General features: G+C 47.9%; 1 protein-coding gene across 2 annotated transcripts in view; it reads left to right on the forward strand.

The window, feature by feature from the left end:
• Nucleotides 1–15,951, forward strand: part of THSD4 (thrombospondin type 1 domain containing 4) — a 715,204-nt gene that overhangs the window by 73,624 nt on the left and 625,629 nt on the right. For both annotated transcript variants that reach the window (XM_066388579.1, XM_066388578.1), the window contains one exon: nt 14,664–15,031. In XM_066388579.1, coding sequence (XP_066244676.1) covers nt 14,664–15,031 — 368 coding nt within the window. The remainder of the gene's footprint in view (nt 1–14,663; nt 15,032–15,951) is intronic.

The raw sequence follows: 15,951 nt of genomic DNA on the forward strand, positions 1-15,951 counted from the left end.
GGGCTACTGGGAATGTAAATCTGATGTGTGGGAGAGAGTTGGGGCTACCTGTGAATAAGGGAGACACCAACACGATGATCATTGCTGATGCTACAGCATGCCCTATGAGATTTGTAGAAGGTTTGGATAAGATTGGAAGGCCCAGAATGGAATCCTAACATTTGAGGAGCAGATAAAGAGCAGCTGGCAGATAAAACTAAATAGACAGAAGAAGAGAAGACAGCTGGAAGTTTAGGAGGAAGCCAGGATAGCACAGTGTCCTGGAGTCAAGGAGAGACATGGTTTCCACAAACAGGAAATAGTGAATGAAATACTGAGTGCATTACTTTGAAGAGACAGGAGAACTGTCATTTGGATTGTCAGTCTCTTGTCCTTTAGGCACATGGGACAAGGAAAACCTACAGTAGAGGCATCAGAGATCACCAGCCCAGGTGCTTCCATAGAGAGAAGAGGTATTTGACATTTCAGGAAATGAATGGCAGGAAACCAAGCGGTTGGTCCATTTGTCATTCATTCATCCATGTGTTCATCATCCACCCATCAAATAGTTCCCAAGGACCTGCCAGGTGACAGACTCTGTATGAGGTGCCATTAGGGATATTAGATGGAACACAGAGATAAATAGTACATAATCCCTGCCTTGGGGAGCTCACTGTGTTGTTGGGGAGCTGGTTGTATACAGGGGTAATTACAGTACCAGGGGCAGGTGCTGTAGTGACAGTTGTGTGCAGTGGCCCTGGAGCTTGGGAGACAGACCATTTAACCTGGATGGGGAAGGTCTTTGAACTGAGTATAAGTTCAGAGGCTGAGGAGAAGAGAGAGAGCAGTATGGTGAAGGAAGGAGAGGAGAAAGGCACGCCCTAGGCACAATGTGAGCCTTTGGGGGTGGGAAGAGCAGTGGTACAGCTGAAGCTGGGAAGGAAGGGTGAGGCCAGATTATGGCAGGTTAGAATGCCATGGCAAAGAATGAGTTTGCATCTTATCTGTCGGAGAGCGATAAGAACTTCACCAGTCAAGAGACATTGGTAAGCAAGAGAGTAGTGCAGTAGAGCTAGATTCCAAGAAAATAGTACGGGGAGGTCTGGGGGGGAAAATAAAAGACTGAGGCAGGGGATCAGAGTAGGGTCCCATCTCAGTCCATGCACAGCCTTGTTCATTTTGTAGAGTATCTCTAGAACACCTACTGTGTGCTCTGCATGCCGACACGTTCCAGGGACAGGCTTTGGAATTGTCTGTTTTTCAGGAGCCTACTGGTTCCAGCTGCTTCCTGAGGACTGCTGGATGCAGATGGCCAAGTTGCACCAGGCAGGATTCCCCATTGGAAGGTTGCTGTTCCCCAAGCTAACCTCTGGTTCCAGAAGCCAGCACTCTCTATTATGTGAATTACTCATTATTTTCACTGTCCTCATTGGCTTGGCTTGCAGAAATGACAATGGCTGTTGAGAGCATGAAGCCAAAGTGACTAGCCACCAAACAAAAGAACACACCCAGGCATTGCACACAGACACATCTGCTTCTGTTTCCTGAGTAACTGCAGTAACCCAGGGTGGACCCGGTACCCCGGGCACATGCTCTGCGTTATTTTCTAGTTATAATGGAGGATGGGTTCCATGTGGCTGGTGATGAAAGAGGTCAATTTAGAAGTGGGACTGTTTCCGATTATTGCAGATCCCATCCAAATATTTACCTCATTCCATCAGTTTGGCCGGGCCCTGCCTTCGGAGAATGTCACGGGCCACGCATACATCTGGGCCTCCTTTACAACCACATTTAGGGAAGATCTGTGCTTCAAGCCTGCTTGGTTGTCAGTGGGCAACCCCTGGGCACAACCTATGGGATTGCCATTCTCTGTTGTGGTTCTAGAAGAGAATCAATACGGGGCGAGGAGTGTAAACCCTCTTCCAGGAAAAATCAGAGCCTGTAAGCACTGGAAGGGGTCCTGGCCCTCATCAAGCCCAACTGGCTCGTGTTACTGATATGGAAACTGAAGTCCAGAGCCACAGACCGACTTGCCCCAAATCACGATGTAACAGCAGACTTGGAACCAGAACACAGGGCCCCCATCCAGAGTTTCTCATGAGTCCTCCCCTCCCTCCCCTTTCATCTTCCCACATTTCCTGTCTCTGCTATAGCAGAACATTACACATGGAGTCTGCTCCATGTGGATCCCGTGTTAGGCAGGTGCCGCTCATGAGTGTTTTCCTGTCTCATGGGATAAACTCTGAGGTGATCTCAGCTTGAACGGCAGAAGTAAAGGGGTAGGTCAGAGAGCAGGGAGTTTGAGGGGAATGGAATGATGTGGCAAGAGCATTTTGGATCAGAGAAGCAGCCATATACGGAGGCACTACAGAGCCTGGAGAGAGGGTCACATCAGCTCAGTGCTTTCCTCTTTGAGCCTCACCCAGAGCAATCCAGTGGCCAGTCATTCTCAAACCAGAGGATGCATTCAAATCACGGGGGAAGCTTGTTCAAAGCGCTTGCTCCTGGGCCCCTCTCTTACTCACTAGGTGTGATGTAGGAGCCAGGCATCTGCACGCTGAAGATGGATGTGAGGCTGATTGTGCTGCAGGTTCCCTGTGGGTCACACATGGAAGAGCAACATAGTACAAGGAGTAAGAAGATGAGGCTGTATCTGGGTTCTGCAGTTTTTGGGTTAGTGTTTATACTCAATACCATATATACCAGGGGTACTCAACCTTTTTATACCTACCGCCCACTTTTGTATCTCTGTTAGTAGTAAAATTTTCTAACCACCCACCGGTTCCACAGTAATGGTGATTTATAAAGTAGGGAAGTAACTTTACTTTATAAAATTTATAAAGCAGAGTTACAGCAAGTTAAAGCATATAATAATAATTACCAAGTACTTTGTCATTTTCGCTAAGTTTGGCAGAACAAACCTTTATAAAACAACTTACTATAGTTAAATCTATCTTTTTATTTATACTTTGGTTGCTTCGCTACCACCCACCATGAAAGCTGGAATGCCCACTAGTGGGTGGTAGGGACCAGGTTGACTACCACTGATATATTCAGATGCATGTGGTACAGTTTGATGTATCTAAGATCATTTACAATAAGTATTCACCAACTGGGAGGAGACAGGTGTTCAGAGAGAACCGCGGGGCCTTGCAGAAAGAGCTGGAATTTTCAGGGCAACAAGGTTGCCATCTGCTGAGCTTCTGGATGGCTGCAAGTCCATGGTTTACCCTCCGTGACTCCTGCTTTGGCTATGACTTGATATTCATGTGTCTCTCTCCCCTTTGTCCTCACTGACTCCACCGTTGCTATGGTTTTGTGCAAAGGCAGCCATTCCACCGTTTCTGAAATGCACATGTGTAACTTGTTTATCCATAGTGACTGTGTGCAGATTCTGATGCAGGGGTCAAGGCTGGGAGCGTTAGCTTCTTTCTCCCTTATTTGTGAGATTTTACACTCATTTTGCAGCTGTGGGTGTTACAGAGCGGTGAGATTTGGGGCCTTTGCAGTGTATTGTGTCAGAATCCAGTGAACTGATTAGGACATGAAGTGGAATCTTTGTCTCCGAGAAAAGCATCACGGTGCTTCTTAAATTTAGATTTGGTTTGAGGTTGGAGTGCTTTTATCAAGATGTGCCATTTCCCCACATCCCCTGCAGGGTTCCAGGTGACTGATGTCCCTGCTGAGCTGCCAACTCTGTGCTCCTGCTTCTGTCTGCTCTTGGCCGTCCACAATGTGCTCCGTGGGCTCAAACTCCAAGTTGTATTTCTGTACTGTTTGCTTTAGGGTGTTGACTCGGTTATGTGGCTAAAACCAAACCTACTTTTCCCAGTCTCTCCTAGAATGAGACTTTAGAATTTCAGACTTTGCATACGACTCGTTTTCTATGAAAAACAGATGGCAGGGTTAATTTGGTAGAGAGAAAATTAGAAACCAGTGAAATCTTACATGATTTTACATTAAGCCCGAAACCAAATACATTGAAAACATTCAGAGCTGTTCCTCATTATGGCTCTAACTGGTGGCGATGAGAAGTTCCCGGGCTTACTATGACAGGGACTACCACCAGCTAGCTCTTGGTTCACTCCCTGCCTCACACCTCCCAAAATCTGTTCTGAGGCTTCCTCTGTTTTGTCTACTTATTTCTATTTATTGAGCAAGCAGTAGTGTAACCATGACAGAACATTTCTGAATTACAAGAAGACTCGCCCTATGTCTAGTGTCAGTACCAGACCACGTGCTTTCATTTTCTGTGTCCCCTTCCAGGCTTTGTTCACATGCCTACAGAATCCTTGCCTCATTACAGTCACAGTCTGCTTACGAGCCTGTCATTGGCATTTTTTCACTTAATATCACATTACAAGACTGTTTCCATATTGCTCTGTATTGCTTGTGATTGTGATATTTCATTGAACTATTATAGGCCCTCAGTTATTAGGCCGTCCTTCCATTATGGTCAACCATGTTCACCCTCCTTAAAAAGATTGTGAAGCTGTCACTTCTCTTACTCCTCTCCAGGGTCACTTGCTGCCTGTCCCTGGGAACCTCTCGTTCACCCTGGGACTGTCAGGTTTCAGGGAGAACTTGGTGCTCCAGTTATGCTAACAGTGGTCCTTTACTGTCTCCATACAGATCCTGTAGCCCTAGACTCCCTTAATCCCGAGGCTCTGGCAAGTTTAGACAGCATTTGGTCATCCCAATCACTGCTTTCTCTCCTCCGAGTCCTGACCCAAAGGTAGACCCAGCTTATTTCACGTTGTCTTGGTTACTACACTTCATACATTATGATAGTTACAATCATTTATATATAACTCGGAGTTCTTTACTGCAAGCGACAGAAACTTAACATAAGCAATGGGGGCTTCATGGAACAAACCTAGGAGGCAGGTGAGGCAGCACCAGAGAGCGAGAAGGATGGTCTCAAAGCATGCACAGTTGGGTCAAGGGAGCCACTGCTGGGGCGAAAGGCCCAAAGCCATTCGTGATTTCTTGGTCACTCTACTGGAGATTCACATTCCAGGAGTGGCGTGTCTAGTTGGCCCACAGTGCCTACCTTGGCTTCAGCTGGCAGGACCCCGAATACATTCCCACCACACTTTATCCTAAAGAACACAAGAAAAGGAGAATGATTGCCAGGCTGCCACCCACCCCCACCCCCCACACCTTCGCATCGATATAAGTTCACACAAGCATCCCTGCCTAACATTAACTTCCATACAACCAGTCTCACGGTGGTGTAACTTACAGCATCCAACTCCTAACCTCTGGGGGTTTTTACTTCCTCACTAGCTCTGGCACAGTCTCTCCTTCGCATGGCCCACATTGAGTTCATAGGGATGTAGCCACCTTGATCCTCCTACATCTCTGCATGCCTTCCTTTTCTCCTCTCCCTGGTGTATGCCCACAATACAGTTTAGAGGGGCACCATAATATCCAGCAGTTGTTTTTCTATGAGGAAGGGGATATAGGAAGATTTGCAGAATTTTATCCAAAAGATTCATGTGTTCATTAACTAGCGTCACTCCAGAAAGGACCAATCATAGTCTCTGGGGAAAGGAGCATGATATGGTATGTGTGCTTTAATCTCCTTAAAAAGCCTCTCTTTTGACTCTGTTACCTGACCCCTACACCCACCCTGACCCTCTTCTCTAATGCCTCCAGTGAAATGGAGAGACCACCACTTTGGTTTGTGGGCTGGACCTTCTGCTTACACATTTAAACCTTCTGACTGGTGGCGGAAGTCCTCCCAATGGAGGGATGAGATAGGGGTCTGCTGGGTGATGGTTAGTGTGTGTGATGCTTTACTTGGCTAATTCACTTCACCTACCCAGCAACACTGTCAGATTTGCATTATTTTGTCTCTTACATGTGTTTTCAAAGCCCATGCTTCACCCACAAGGGCACTCCGCACCTCAGTGACCACAACTGCAAAGTAGAAATCCAAATCTTTGCAGCAAACCTTGTGTTCAATGCTGGACTTATGTTAAAGCAGTTCAGGCAGATGCAGGGTTTTCTGCTGGTTCTAATCACCTTTTCTCTGGTCACCCTCCAGCATGACCCCTTCATTTTATTTTTTAATTTTTTTTAATATTTGTCTGTTTGTTTGTCTGTTGCAGGATAGAAACAGACAGGAAGGGAGGAAAATGAGAAGCATAACTCGTAGTTGTGGCACCTTAATTGTTCATTGATTGTTTCTCATATGTGCCTTGACCTGGGGCTCCAGTTGAGCCACTGATCCCTTGCTCAAGCCGGTGACCTAGGGTTCAAGCCAGCGACTTCAGGGTTTCAAACCTCAGCATCCCAGGCCAATGCTCTATCCGCTGCCCCACTGCCTGGCCAGGCCAGCGTGCCCCTCCTTTCGGTGGCAGTCCCTGCCTCTGTCGCGGAGGCTGAAGCCATCCAGTATGAACCCATTGCCCACTCCTCCCTACTATAGCACATCACCTTCCACGAGGCAAGACGTCTTTGGTTTATTTTTTATTTATTTATTTTTTATCATTTAAATAATTTTACCCTAATTTTTTTTAGGGCTCAGCAGTCTATGCATATGAAACCATTTAAAAATAATCACTTAAATTTTAATGACCATGTGCACACGTGTGAGCGGCTCGGAATCTTAATCACTGCAGAAGTCCATGCAAGTATCAGCGGAACCCTCCAAACGGAAAGTCCTATGTGCGCACCAACTGTTAAAAATTTTACTAACGGCCCTGGCCGGTTGGCTCAGCGGTAGAGCGTCGGCCTAGCGTGCGGAGGACCCGGGTTCGATTCCCGGCCAGGGCACACAGGAGAAGCGCCCATTTGCTTCTCCACCCCTCCGCCGCGCTTTCCTCCCTGTCTCTCTCTTCCCCTCCCGCAGCCGAGGCTCCATTGGAGCAAAGATGGCCCGGGCGCTGGGGATGGCTCTGTGGCCTCTGCCTCAGGCGCTGGAGTGGCTCTGGTCGCAACATGGCGACGCCCAGGATGGGCAGAGCATCGCCCCCTGGTGGGCAGAGCATCGCCCCTGGTGGGCGTGCCGGGTAGATCCCGGTCGGGCGCATGCGGGAGTCTGTCTGACTGTCTCTCCCTGTTTCCAGCTTCAGAAAAATGAAAAAAAAAAAAAAAAAAAAAAAAAAAAAAATTTTACTAACTTTGTGACTCATCCTCTTTAAATCTCAGTTTTTCACCTGTAAGGGGAGGAAGATAACAGCTTCTTCATGTGACTATTTTCAGGATTAAATTAGATGTTACACATGAAGCAATTAGCCCTTGCTTAGCCCGCATTCTGTACTAAATAAGTGGTGGTCGTTAATGTCTCATTTGTTAAACATCTGCCAAGTAGCCTGGCCCACCAGCTGCTCCAAGCTGTTGAGGTGACTCCCAGGGGCAACCAGCCAGTTCTAGGAAGGTGATGGGTGGGTGAGGAGGCCACACAGCCTTCCGGTCTTCATTCATTCATGACGCCCTGTTTAGTGCTGAAAGATTTTGTCACTGGACTCTTTCCATTGCCGGATCAGAGAACTACTCATAATAGGTTGAATCATGTGACTCATTTGAAGCCATGAATCATGAAATTGCATTTCTGTAGATCAAGAATGGTCAGATATCAGCAATTGTTTATGTTTCAACCTAATGCTTAAAGAGAACTGCTAATATGCTAATAGGTTGATTCTCTATATACTTCCTGTTCTACGCTTTTTTTTTTTTCTGTCATTACTTAACATGTTATGGAGAGCTGTCTACTTTAACAGGTATGCTACCTCACTCTGACAGATAAATTGTATTCTGTTGTTGTTTGGAAAGATTAGATTTCACTGAACCAAGCTTCTAGTTTGTTTCCAGATTTTTTTTTTTTTGTATTTTTCTGAAGCTGGAAACGGGGAGAGACAGTCAGACAGACTCCTGCATGCGCCCGACCGGGATCCACCCGGCACGCCCACCAGGGGCAACGCTCTGCCCACCAGGGGGCAATGCTCTGCCCCTCCGGGCGTCACTCTGCCGCAACCAGAGCCACTCTAGCGCCTGGGGCAGAGGCCAAGGAGCCATCCCCAGCGCCCGGGCCATCTTTGCTCCAATAGAGCCTTGGCTGCGGGAGGGGAAGAGAGAGACAGAGAGGAAGGGGGGGGGGTGGAGAAGCAAATGGGCACTTCTCCTATGTGCCCTGGCCGGGAATCGAACCCGGGTTCCCCGCACGCCAGGCCGACGCTCTACCGCTGAGCCAACCGGCCAGGGCCAGTTTCCATATTTTTTTTTTTTTTTGGGGGGGGGGTTGTTCTTACAAAAAAGAATGCAATAAAAAACTGTTACACACAGCTTACACAGCTTATACACTTGTTTGAGCATCTCTCTGGGGTGGACCATGAGAAGTAAACCTGCTGGTCTAGAGGGGGTGTGCTGTGAAACTTTGGATAGATATTGCAAAGCTCCTTCCAAGGAAGTGGCCCCCATTTAGACTCCTCTTTGCAGTGAACATCCTTGTTTTAGCAGTATTGCAAACATCACCATCTTTACCAATCTAATGGTGTACGATGGAACTCAGTTAATTTATGTTGCACTTCTTTGATTATATATGATGTTAAGCAGTTTTTCTTTTTGACAGAGACAGAGAGAGTCAGAGAGAGGGACAGACAGACAGGAAGGGAGAAAGATGAGAAGCATCAGTTCTTTGTTGTGGTTCCTTAGTTGTTCATTGACTGCTTTCTCATATGTGCCTTGACCGGGGGGGCTACAGCAGACCAAGTGACTCCTTGCTCGAGCCAGTGACCTTGGGTTCAATCTGGTGAACCTTGCTCAAACCAGAAGAGCCCATGCTCAAGCTGGCGACCTCAGGGTCTCGATCCTGGGTCCTCTGCATCCCAATGCGATGCTCTATCTACTGTGCCACCACCTGGTAAGGCCAGTTTTCATGGAGTATGTAGATTTTCCTGTTATAGCAGCTTGGGCTACTATAACAGAATACCATTGACTGGGTGGCTTAAACAATAGGAATTTCTCACTGTTCAAGTCCAAGGTCAAGGTGCAGCAGATGTGTTTCCCGGGGTGGGGGGGGGTCTGCTCCTGCCTTGCAGACAGCTGGCTCCTCGCTATGTCCTCACATGGCAGAGATGCTGAGAGGGAAGGCAGAGATGCCTTCTTCTCATAAGGACACTAAGCCTATCATGAGGGTCATCCACATGACATTAGCTAAACTGACTTACCTTTCAAAGGTCCCTTCTCCAAATACTGTCATGTTGGGGGTTAGGCCTTCACTATATAAATGTTGAGGGAGACACAAGCATTCAATCCATAGCAACTCTTGGGGTATCTTGGGGTGTCTTTTTTTTTTTTTTTTTTTTTTTTTTTACAGAGACAGAGAGAGAGATAGTTAGGAACAGACAGACAGGAACAGAGAGAGATGAGAAGCATCGATCATCAGTTTTTCGTTCCGACATCTTAGTTGTTCATTGATTGCTTTCTCATATATGCCTTGACCGTGGCCCTTCAGCAGACCGAGTAACCCCTTGCTCAAGCTAGCAACCTTGGGTCCAAGCTGGTGAGCTTTGCTCAAACCAGATGAGCCCACGCTCAAACTGGCAACCTTGGGGTCTTGAACCTGGGTCCTTCTGTATTCTAGTCTGACGCTCTATTCACTGCACCACTGCCCGGTCAGGCTTTTTTTTTTTTTAAATTAAGTGAAAGATGCAGAGGCAGAGACAGACTCCCACATGTGCCCGGGCTGGATGCTTTGCCCATCTGGGGCCGCTGCTCCGTTGCTCAGCAATTGAGCTACTTTAGCACCTAAAGTGAGGCCATGGACCCATCCTTCAGGGCCAACTTGCTGAAACTATTTGAGCCATGGCTGCGGGAAGGGAAGAGAGAGGAGAGAGAGATAAAGAGAGGAGGGGGAAGGGTGGAGATGCAGATGGGTGCTTCTCCTGTGTGCCCTGACTGGGAATTGAACCTGGGACATCCACATGCTGGGCAGACACTCTACTACTGAGCCAACCAGCCAGGGCTGGTATCTGTTTTTTTCATGCTGACTGATTAGACTTCTTTGTCAATGAGAAACGTTGGCATTTGGGGTGCATTTTAGACATGCCTCAGGTTTTCTGCAGCAGTCTTCACAAGTGGTGTGTGTCGGGTATGGGCCACCATGCTCACAGGTTACAGGCTTTGACCTGATTGTTTCTGCCTCCTACCGTGGATTAGTCTTCGGCTATGTTTTCTGTCACTGACTCACAGAGGTCCTGTTAGTGAGTCCTAATTTTGGGAATATTATGTCTCAGGACACTTAGACGTTTTCCCATCTCGCCTCACAGAAAACTCCTTGACTGTCGGAAAAGGGAAAGGAGGGTCATTCAGAGGATGGGAAAGAGTAGAGGGAGGACGGGGTTGGGACAAGGTGGAGGCTGACATCTGAGGCCCTCCTCCCTTTATTTTTTCTTGGACTTTTCTTCCTTTCTCTTTCTCTGTGTTTCCCCTCTTCCTTCCTTTCTGTTTTTCTGTTCCCTTTCCCCGTTGTTTCCAGTGTGTACTAAAAAGACACAATTCTGGGGAATGGGATTGAATTCATACCATGGGGACCGAGATGGAATTTCAAGTCACTCACCATAACTCAACTATGTATTAGAGAATTCTTATGAATAGAATCACATGGAATGTGGTTTTGTGTTCTCTTTCCCCAAGGACCCTTCCAATTTGGCTATAGGAAAGTAAATTAAGGGTGGGATTTGTTCCAGGAAGTGGATTTTTTAGTATAGCTGTGCATCTAACTCCAATGTTAGAGAGAGTGCCTTAGTGATTGATGTTAATGAGAAGTCAGGATGTGGTGGTAAGTGAAATCCCCAAATGTGTCAGAAACATACTTCTGCCTCCTTTTGTTTATCGCAATTATCCTTCTACTAGAACTATCAAAGTAGATTTATTTTGGCTCATTTTACCCTTCTGTCCTCCACCAACATTGGCAGGGCAGGACACACAGAAGGGGAAACAAAAACAGCGGAGGCCCTGGCCAGTTGGCTCAGTGGTAGCACATCGGCCCACTGTATGGATGTCTCAGGTTCGCTTCCCGGTCAGGGCACACAGGAGAAGCAACCATCTGCTTCTCCACCCCTCCCCTTTCTCTCTTTCTCTCTCTTCTCCTCCCACAGCCATGGCTGGGTTGAGTGCATTGGCCAAGGTGCTGAGAATGGCTCTAGAGAGCCTCCACCTCAAGTGCTAAAAATACCTTGGTTATGAGTATGGCCCCAGATGGGGGTTGCTGGGTGGATCCCTGTCAGGGCACATGTGAGAGTCTGTCTATCTCCCCTTCTCTCCCTTGGAAAAGAAGGGGAAAAAGGAATAATGAAAAAGAACAGTGGAGTGGAGTCAGAAGACCTCAATTTTTGTCCCGGCTGTGTCCCTCATTAGCTTGTGACCAGGGGCACGTCATGCAGCTCTTGAGGCCTCAGTTTTTCCTCTGTAAGAAAGACAACCTCCCACGGTGGCCTTGGGCCATGCTACAAAGCCCACCCCTCACACAGGAGCTGTCTGCACAGTCTGGCCACAGAGAAGGTACTCTGCAAACGCCTGTCCATTCTCCTTTCCTGTCTTGGAAGTGCTCACAGCCTGCATTGGCTTCCCAGGGCTGTCATAACACATTACCACAAGCTTGATGGCTTAAAATGGCAGAAATTTATTCTCTCAGATTCTGGAGGCCAAAAGTTCAAAATTCAGGTGCTTCCCGGCCGCCCGCACTTCCCACAAGGGCAATCTCTCCCTGACTTTTCCTGCTGGTACTATCTCTGCGCTGGTGGTCATGTGGCCACCTCCTCTGTGTCCATGTCTTATAAGGACACTTCTCATTGGATGTAGGGCCCACCAGGAAAATCCAGGATGATCTCATCTCAAGACCCTTAATTCCATCTACAATGACCCTTCTCCCAAATAAAGTCACTTTTACAAGTTCTGGATTTGGGCATGGACATGTCTTTTGGGGAGGGTCACCATTCAACCCACTGGGAGGGTCACCATTCAACCCACTACCCACACTTTGAGGTTTAGGCATTTTTATAACTACTTCAGTGAATTCACAATCAATTTGATATTAATAAATCAGAACATGTAAGGCAGTGGTAGTCAACCTGGTTCCTACCACCCACTAGTGGGCGTTCTAGCTTTCATGGTGGGTGGTAGCGGAGCAACCAAAGTATAAATAAAAAGATAGATTTAACTATAGTAAGTTGTTTTATAAAGATTTATTCTGCCAAACTTAGCAAAAATCTGACATAAAGTACTTGGTAAGTAGTTATTATTATATGCTTTAACTTGCTGTAACTCTGCTTTATAAATTTTATAAAGTAAAGTTACTTCCCTACTTTATAAATCACCATTACTGTGGAACTGGTGGGCAGTTAGAAAATTTTACTACTAACAGAGATACAAAAGTGGGCGGTAGGTATCTTCCCTGATGTAAGAGAAGAAGAAAGAATGAACATTTGCTTTTGTTTGTTCTGTATTTATAAGCGGGCAACAAGCCTCCTCTCCTGGGTCTGCAGCTCAGGAGTGATGAGTTGATACATTCATTATCCTGTGCTTATCCCATCTGCTGCCCACATTGCACGTACCTGGGTGGTGGGGGACTGCAGCTGCCTGTCACAAAACCTTCTGCTGTGGCCCTGCTCTGACCCCATCTCTGATGCACCTTGGCTCTCTCAGCAGGGCTCCTGTAGCCTGGTTGTCTGACTTCCAGCCCTGGTTAGACTCTTGTTTGCTCCCGGGGCCCCCTTTCACTCATCCTGCCTTGGCTACTTCTGGAACCTTCAGGAACCCAACTTAAGCCTATAAAGTCATCCTGAAACCCCTCTGTGTACTGAAATGTATTGGATGGAAAGTGGCCTCCTTGGCTTCAGGTGGGCTGACTGACAGTGCTTGGGGCAAGACCTCTGCCCACAAGCTTCTGTGTCCTGGCTTTAGTGATGCATTCAGACAGTGGCGAAGCCTTCCTGAGCCCAGGTACAGGGTATCCAAGCCTCCTCACAGCTGCCTCTGAGGCAATCTTAGTTTCCACTCATTGCCGGTGGTGTTCGGGTTTGTTCCTCCCAGAGGTGGTGGCAATCTCTGAACCTTCTCAGTCCTCAGGGGCACTCTGTGGCTACAAAGGAAGAGAGCAAGTATGAAAGGTCTTTGAGCTCTTGGGACCAAACAATGCTGCTGAAAACCAACATCTAAGAAAGCAAACCAAAACAAAAAAACTAAGGCAATCTGGAGGCATTGTTGCACTTCAGCTGGAAGCAGGAGGGTCTCTGAAAAGCACCCCTTCTAAGGAAAGTAACAGTGTTGCCTTGTGCCCTGAAAAGGCAGGGCATTGGCAGAAGGATGCAAAACCCAGGAGCAGCTATGTGCTGGGAGGAGAGTAGGGGGTGTGGCAGCTTCAGAAGGGGAGCAGGCAGAGGCGGATTAAGGTCAATTGAGACTCCCGGTGCAGAAGAAAATATGGGCCCCTTAAAGAAAAAGAAAGAGACAGGAAAATAAAAATACACGTTAACCATATTTTTAAATAAATAAAAAATATTATGTACTATTAATGCTAAAATTAAACATATGAAACCAACTTGGTGTCATTAGAAAAAAGTGTAAAGTTGGTTTTGTGGGGCCCTTCAGAAGTTGGGGCCCAGGGCGCGCGACTGGTGCATCCGCCCTTAAATCCACCTCTGGAAACGGGTAGACATAAGTCCCAGCCCTGCTGAAGTGACATAGCTGGGTCGGGTCACACATCTCTGAACCTCAGCTCTGAAAGGCGGGAGTGGTAGTGACCAGGGCTGCCCTGAGGACCAGAGGTTGCACATGTCACTGGCACTGAGGGGGCCCCTGAATATTACAGCTATTGCTGGGATTCTGCCTCTGATGCCTTCTCAATGCCCCTGTCCCCACCCTGTCACCCAGCTGGGGCAGCCAGTTCCTCTGGAGACTCCCCCAGTCATGCTTAGACCGCTCCTGCTGCTGGGTCCAGGCCTTTGTGTGGACCTGGGTGCTTTTCATTCTCGGGACCTAGCTCAGAGCTGGTATACAGCTGGTGCTCAGAGCTTGTCTGCATAAGGAAGGAACATCTACCTTTAGCACTATACCACACGTGACATGGTATATCTCTATGAAGCAGCAAGTTAAATAAATGGAACTCTAGAGCCACCAATCACCCTCTGGAGAGAGCTTGAAAACTTTGTCATGTTCCAGCTCTCCTGATTCACCATGGAAGCAGGAAAGAGTGTCATAACAGTGACTACAAGTGTGTATTTCATGCCAAGCTCTCTGCTATGCACATGGTCGACCTGACCTAAAAACTCCCTTACAGCCTGACAGGGGTGAAGGGGGGACTCTTGAGGGGACAGCCTCACTAAGAGGGGAGGGCACCCCACTGAGCTCTCTGAGGCCATGGCACCAAAAGCAAAGACTATATAATGACTTTTGTGAGCCCTAAGTGCCTGTGCCTTCATGTGTCTCTTCCTCCATTAAAAAAACCCCATATGTATGTATGTATGTATGTATGTGTATATTTTATGAGTGTACTGGCATAACGACGAATATTACCCAAGAGGTATTATAATTATATTCATTTTTGTTCTTCAGGTTATAAAACAGGTTCTGTGCCTACTTGTACCTAATAGACTAGCCTTTCAGGTTATCCACAGGCTCTGAGGGCGAAGTGGTAGTGGCTGTCCTGGTCCCTTAACTGGCCTCTGTCTCCGCAGGTCCCACAGCGGATGGCAGCGGAGGCCGAGGGTGGCCCCGAGGACGGCGGCGGCAGCAGCGTCCCGGGCATGTGGGGCACTTGGGGCCCCTGGTCTGCCTGCTCGCGTAGCTGCAGCGGCGGCGTGATGGAGCAGACGCGGCCCTGCCTGCCCGGATTGTACCGCGCACGTGGCGGCTCGCGGGCCGGAGCCCCCACGCGCCCCTTCATGGGCCACGTGGTGTCAGCTGTGCGCACATCGGTGCCACTGCACCGGAGCCGCGAGGAGCCGCGCACCCCCGCCGGCCTGAACGCCAGCCGCCAGGGCCCGGCGCTGTGGGCCAGCCGGCACCCACAGGCGCGGGTCCAGGAGCCCTCGGAAGAGAGAAGGTAAACTTTCTTCCTGCCCCTGCCTGCCCGCTACTCCCCTTGCCCTGTCCCTGTCCCTGACCCCATGTGCCACGCGCTGCTCTGCACTGCAGATTGCTTGCTTAATGTATTGCTTCTTCTGGGCGGGAGGAATTCTTGGCTCTTCATATCTTCTTTCATCTTTTGATTTATTTTGCAGCTTTTTAAAGCGTTGAGGCCACTCCCATCACTCTGTAGTTCTGAATAGTCTTCAAAGTGAAGCTAATTCTAAGAAATCCTCAGGCATCAACCTTAGGGAGGCCTGTGGAGGGCTGGAGAGGAAGGGGGTCAGGAGTAGGGAGACCTCCCCTCCCAGTGCTGCCCACCTGGTGCATGGGGAAAGGACCCCCCAACCCCCACCCCCACGCGGATTTGAGCTGACAAGGTGCCTTTTAAGCTCATAGAAGTTTCATATCCTTAGACAAGCTATATATCTGGAGTGTTACCTGCCCACAGATTGCAGGTATCCTGTTTCTATGAACTTTTTTTTTTTTTAAATAATTTTATTTTTTTAATGGGGCGACATCAATAAATCAGGATACATATATTCAAAGATAACAAGTCCAGGTTATCTTGTCGTTCAATTATGTTGCATACCCATCACCCAAAGTCAGATTGTCCTCTGTCACCTTCTATCTAGTTTTCTTTGTGCCCCTCCCCCTCCCCCTTTCCCTCTCCCTTTCCCCCCTCCCCCCGTAACCACCATACTCTTATCAATGTCTCTTAGTTTCACTTTTATGTCTCACCTACGTATGGAATAATGCAGTTCCTAGTTTTTTCTGATTTACTTATTTCGCTTCGTATCATGTTATCAAGATCCCACCATTTTGCTCTAAATGATCCGATGTCATCATTTCTTATGGCTGAGTAGTATTCCATAGTGTATATGTGCCACATCTTCT

The sequence above is a fragment of the Saccopteryx leptura genome, chromosome 6, assembly GCF_036850995.1.
Source record: "Saccopteryx leptura isolate mSacLep1 chromosome 6, mSacLep1_pri_phased_curated, whole genome shotgun sequence".
NCBI classification, from domain to species: Eukaryota; Metazoa; Chordata; class Mammalia; order Chiroptera; family Emballonuridae; genus Saccopteryx; species Saccopteryx leptura.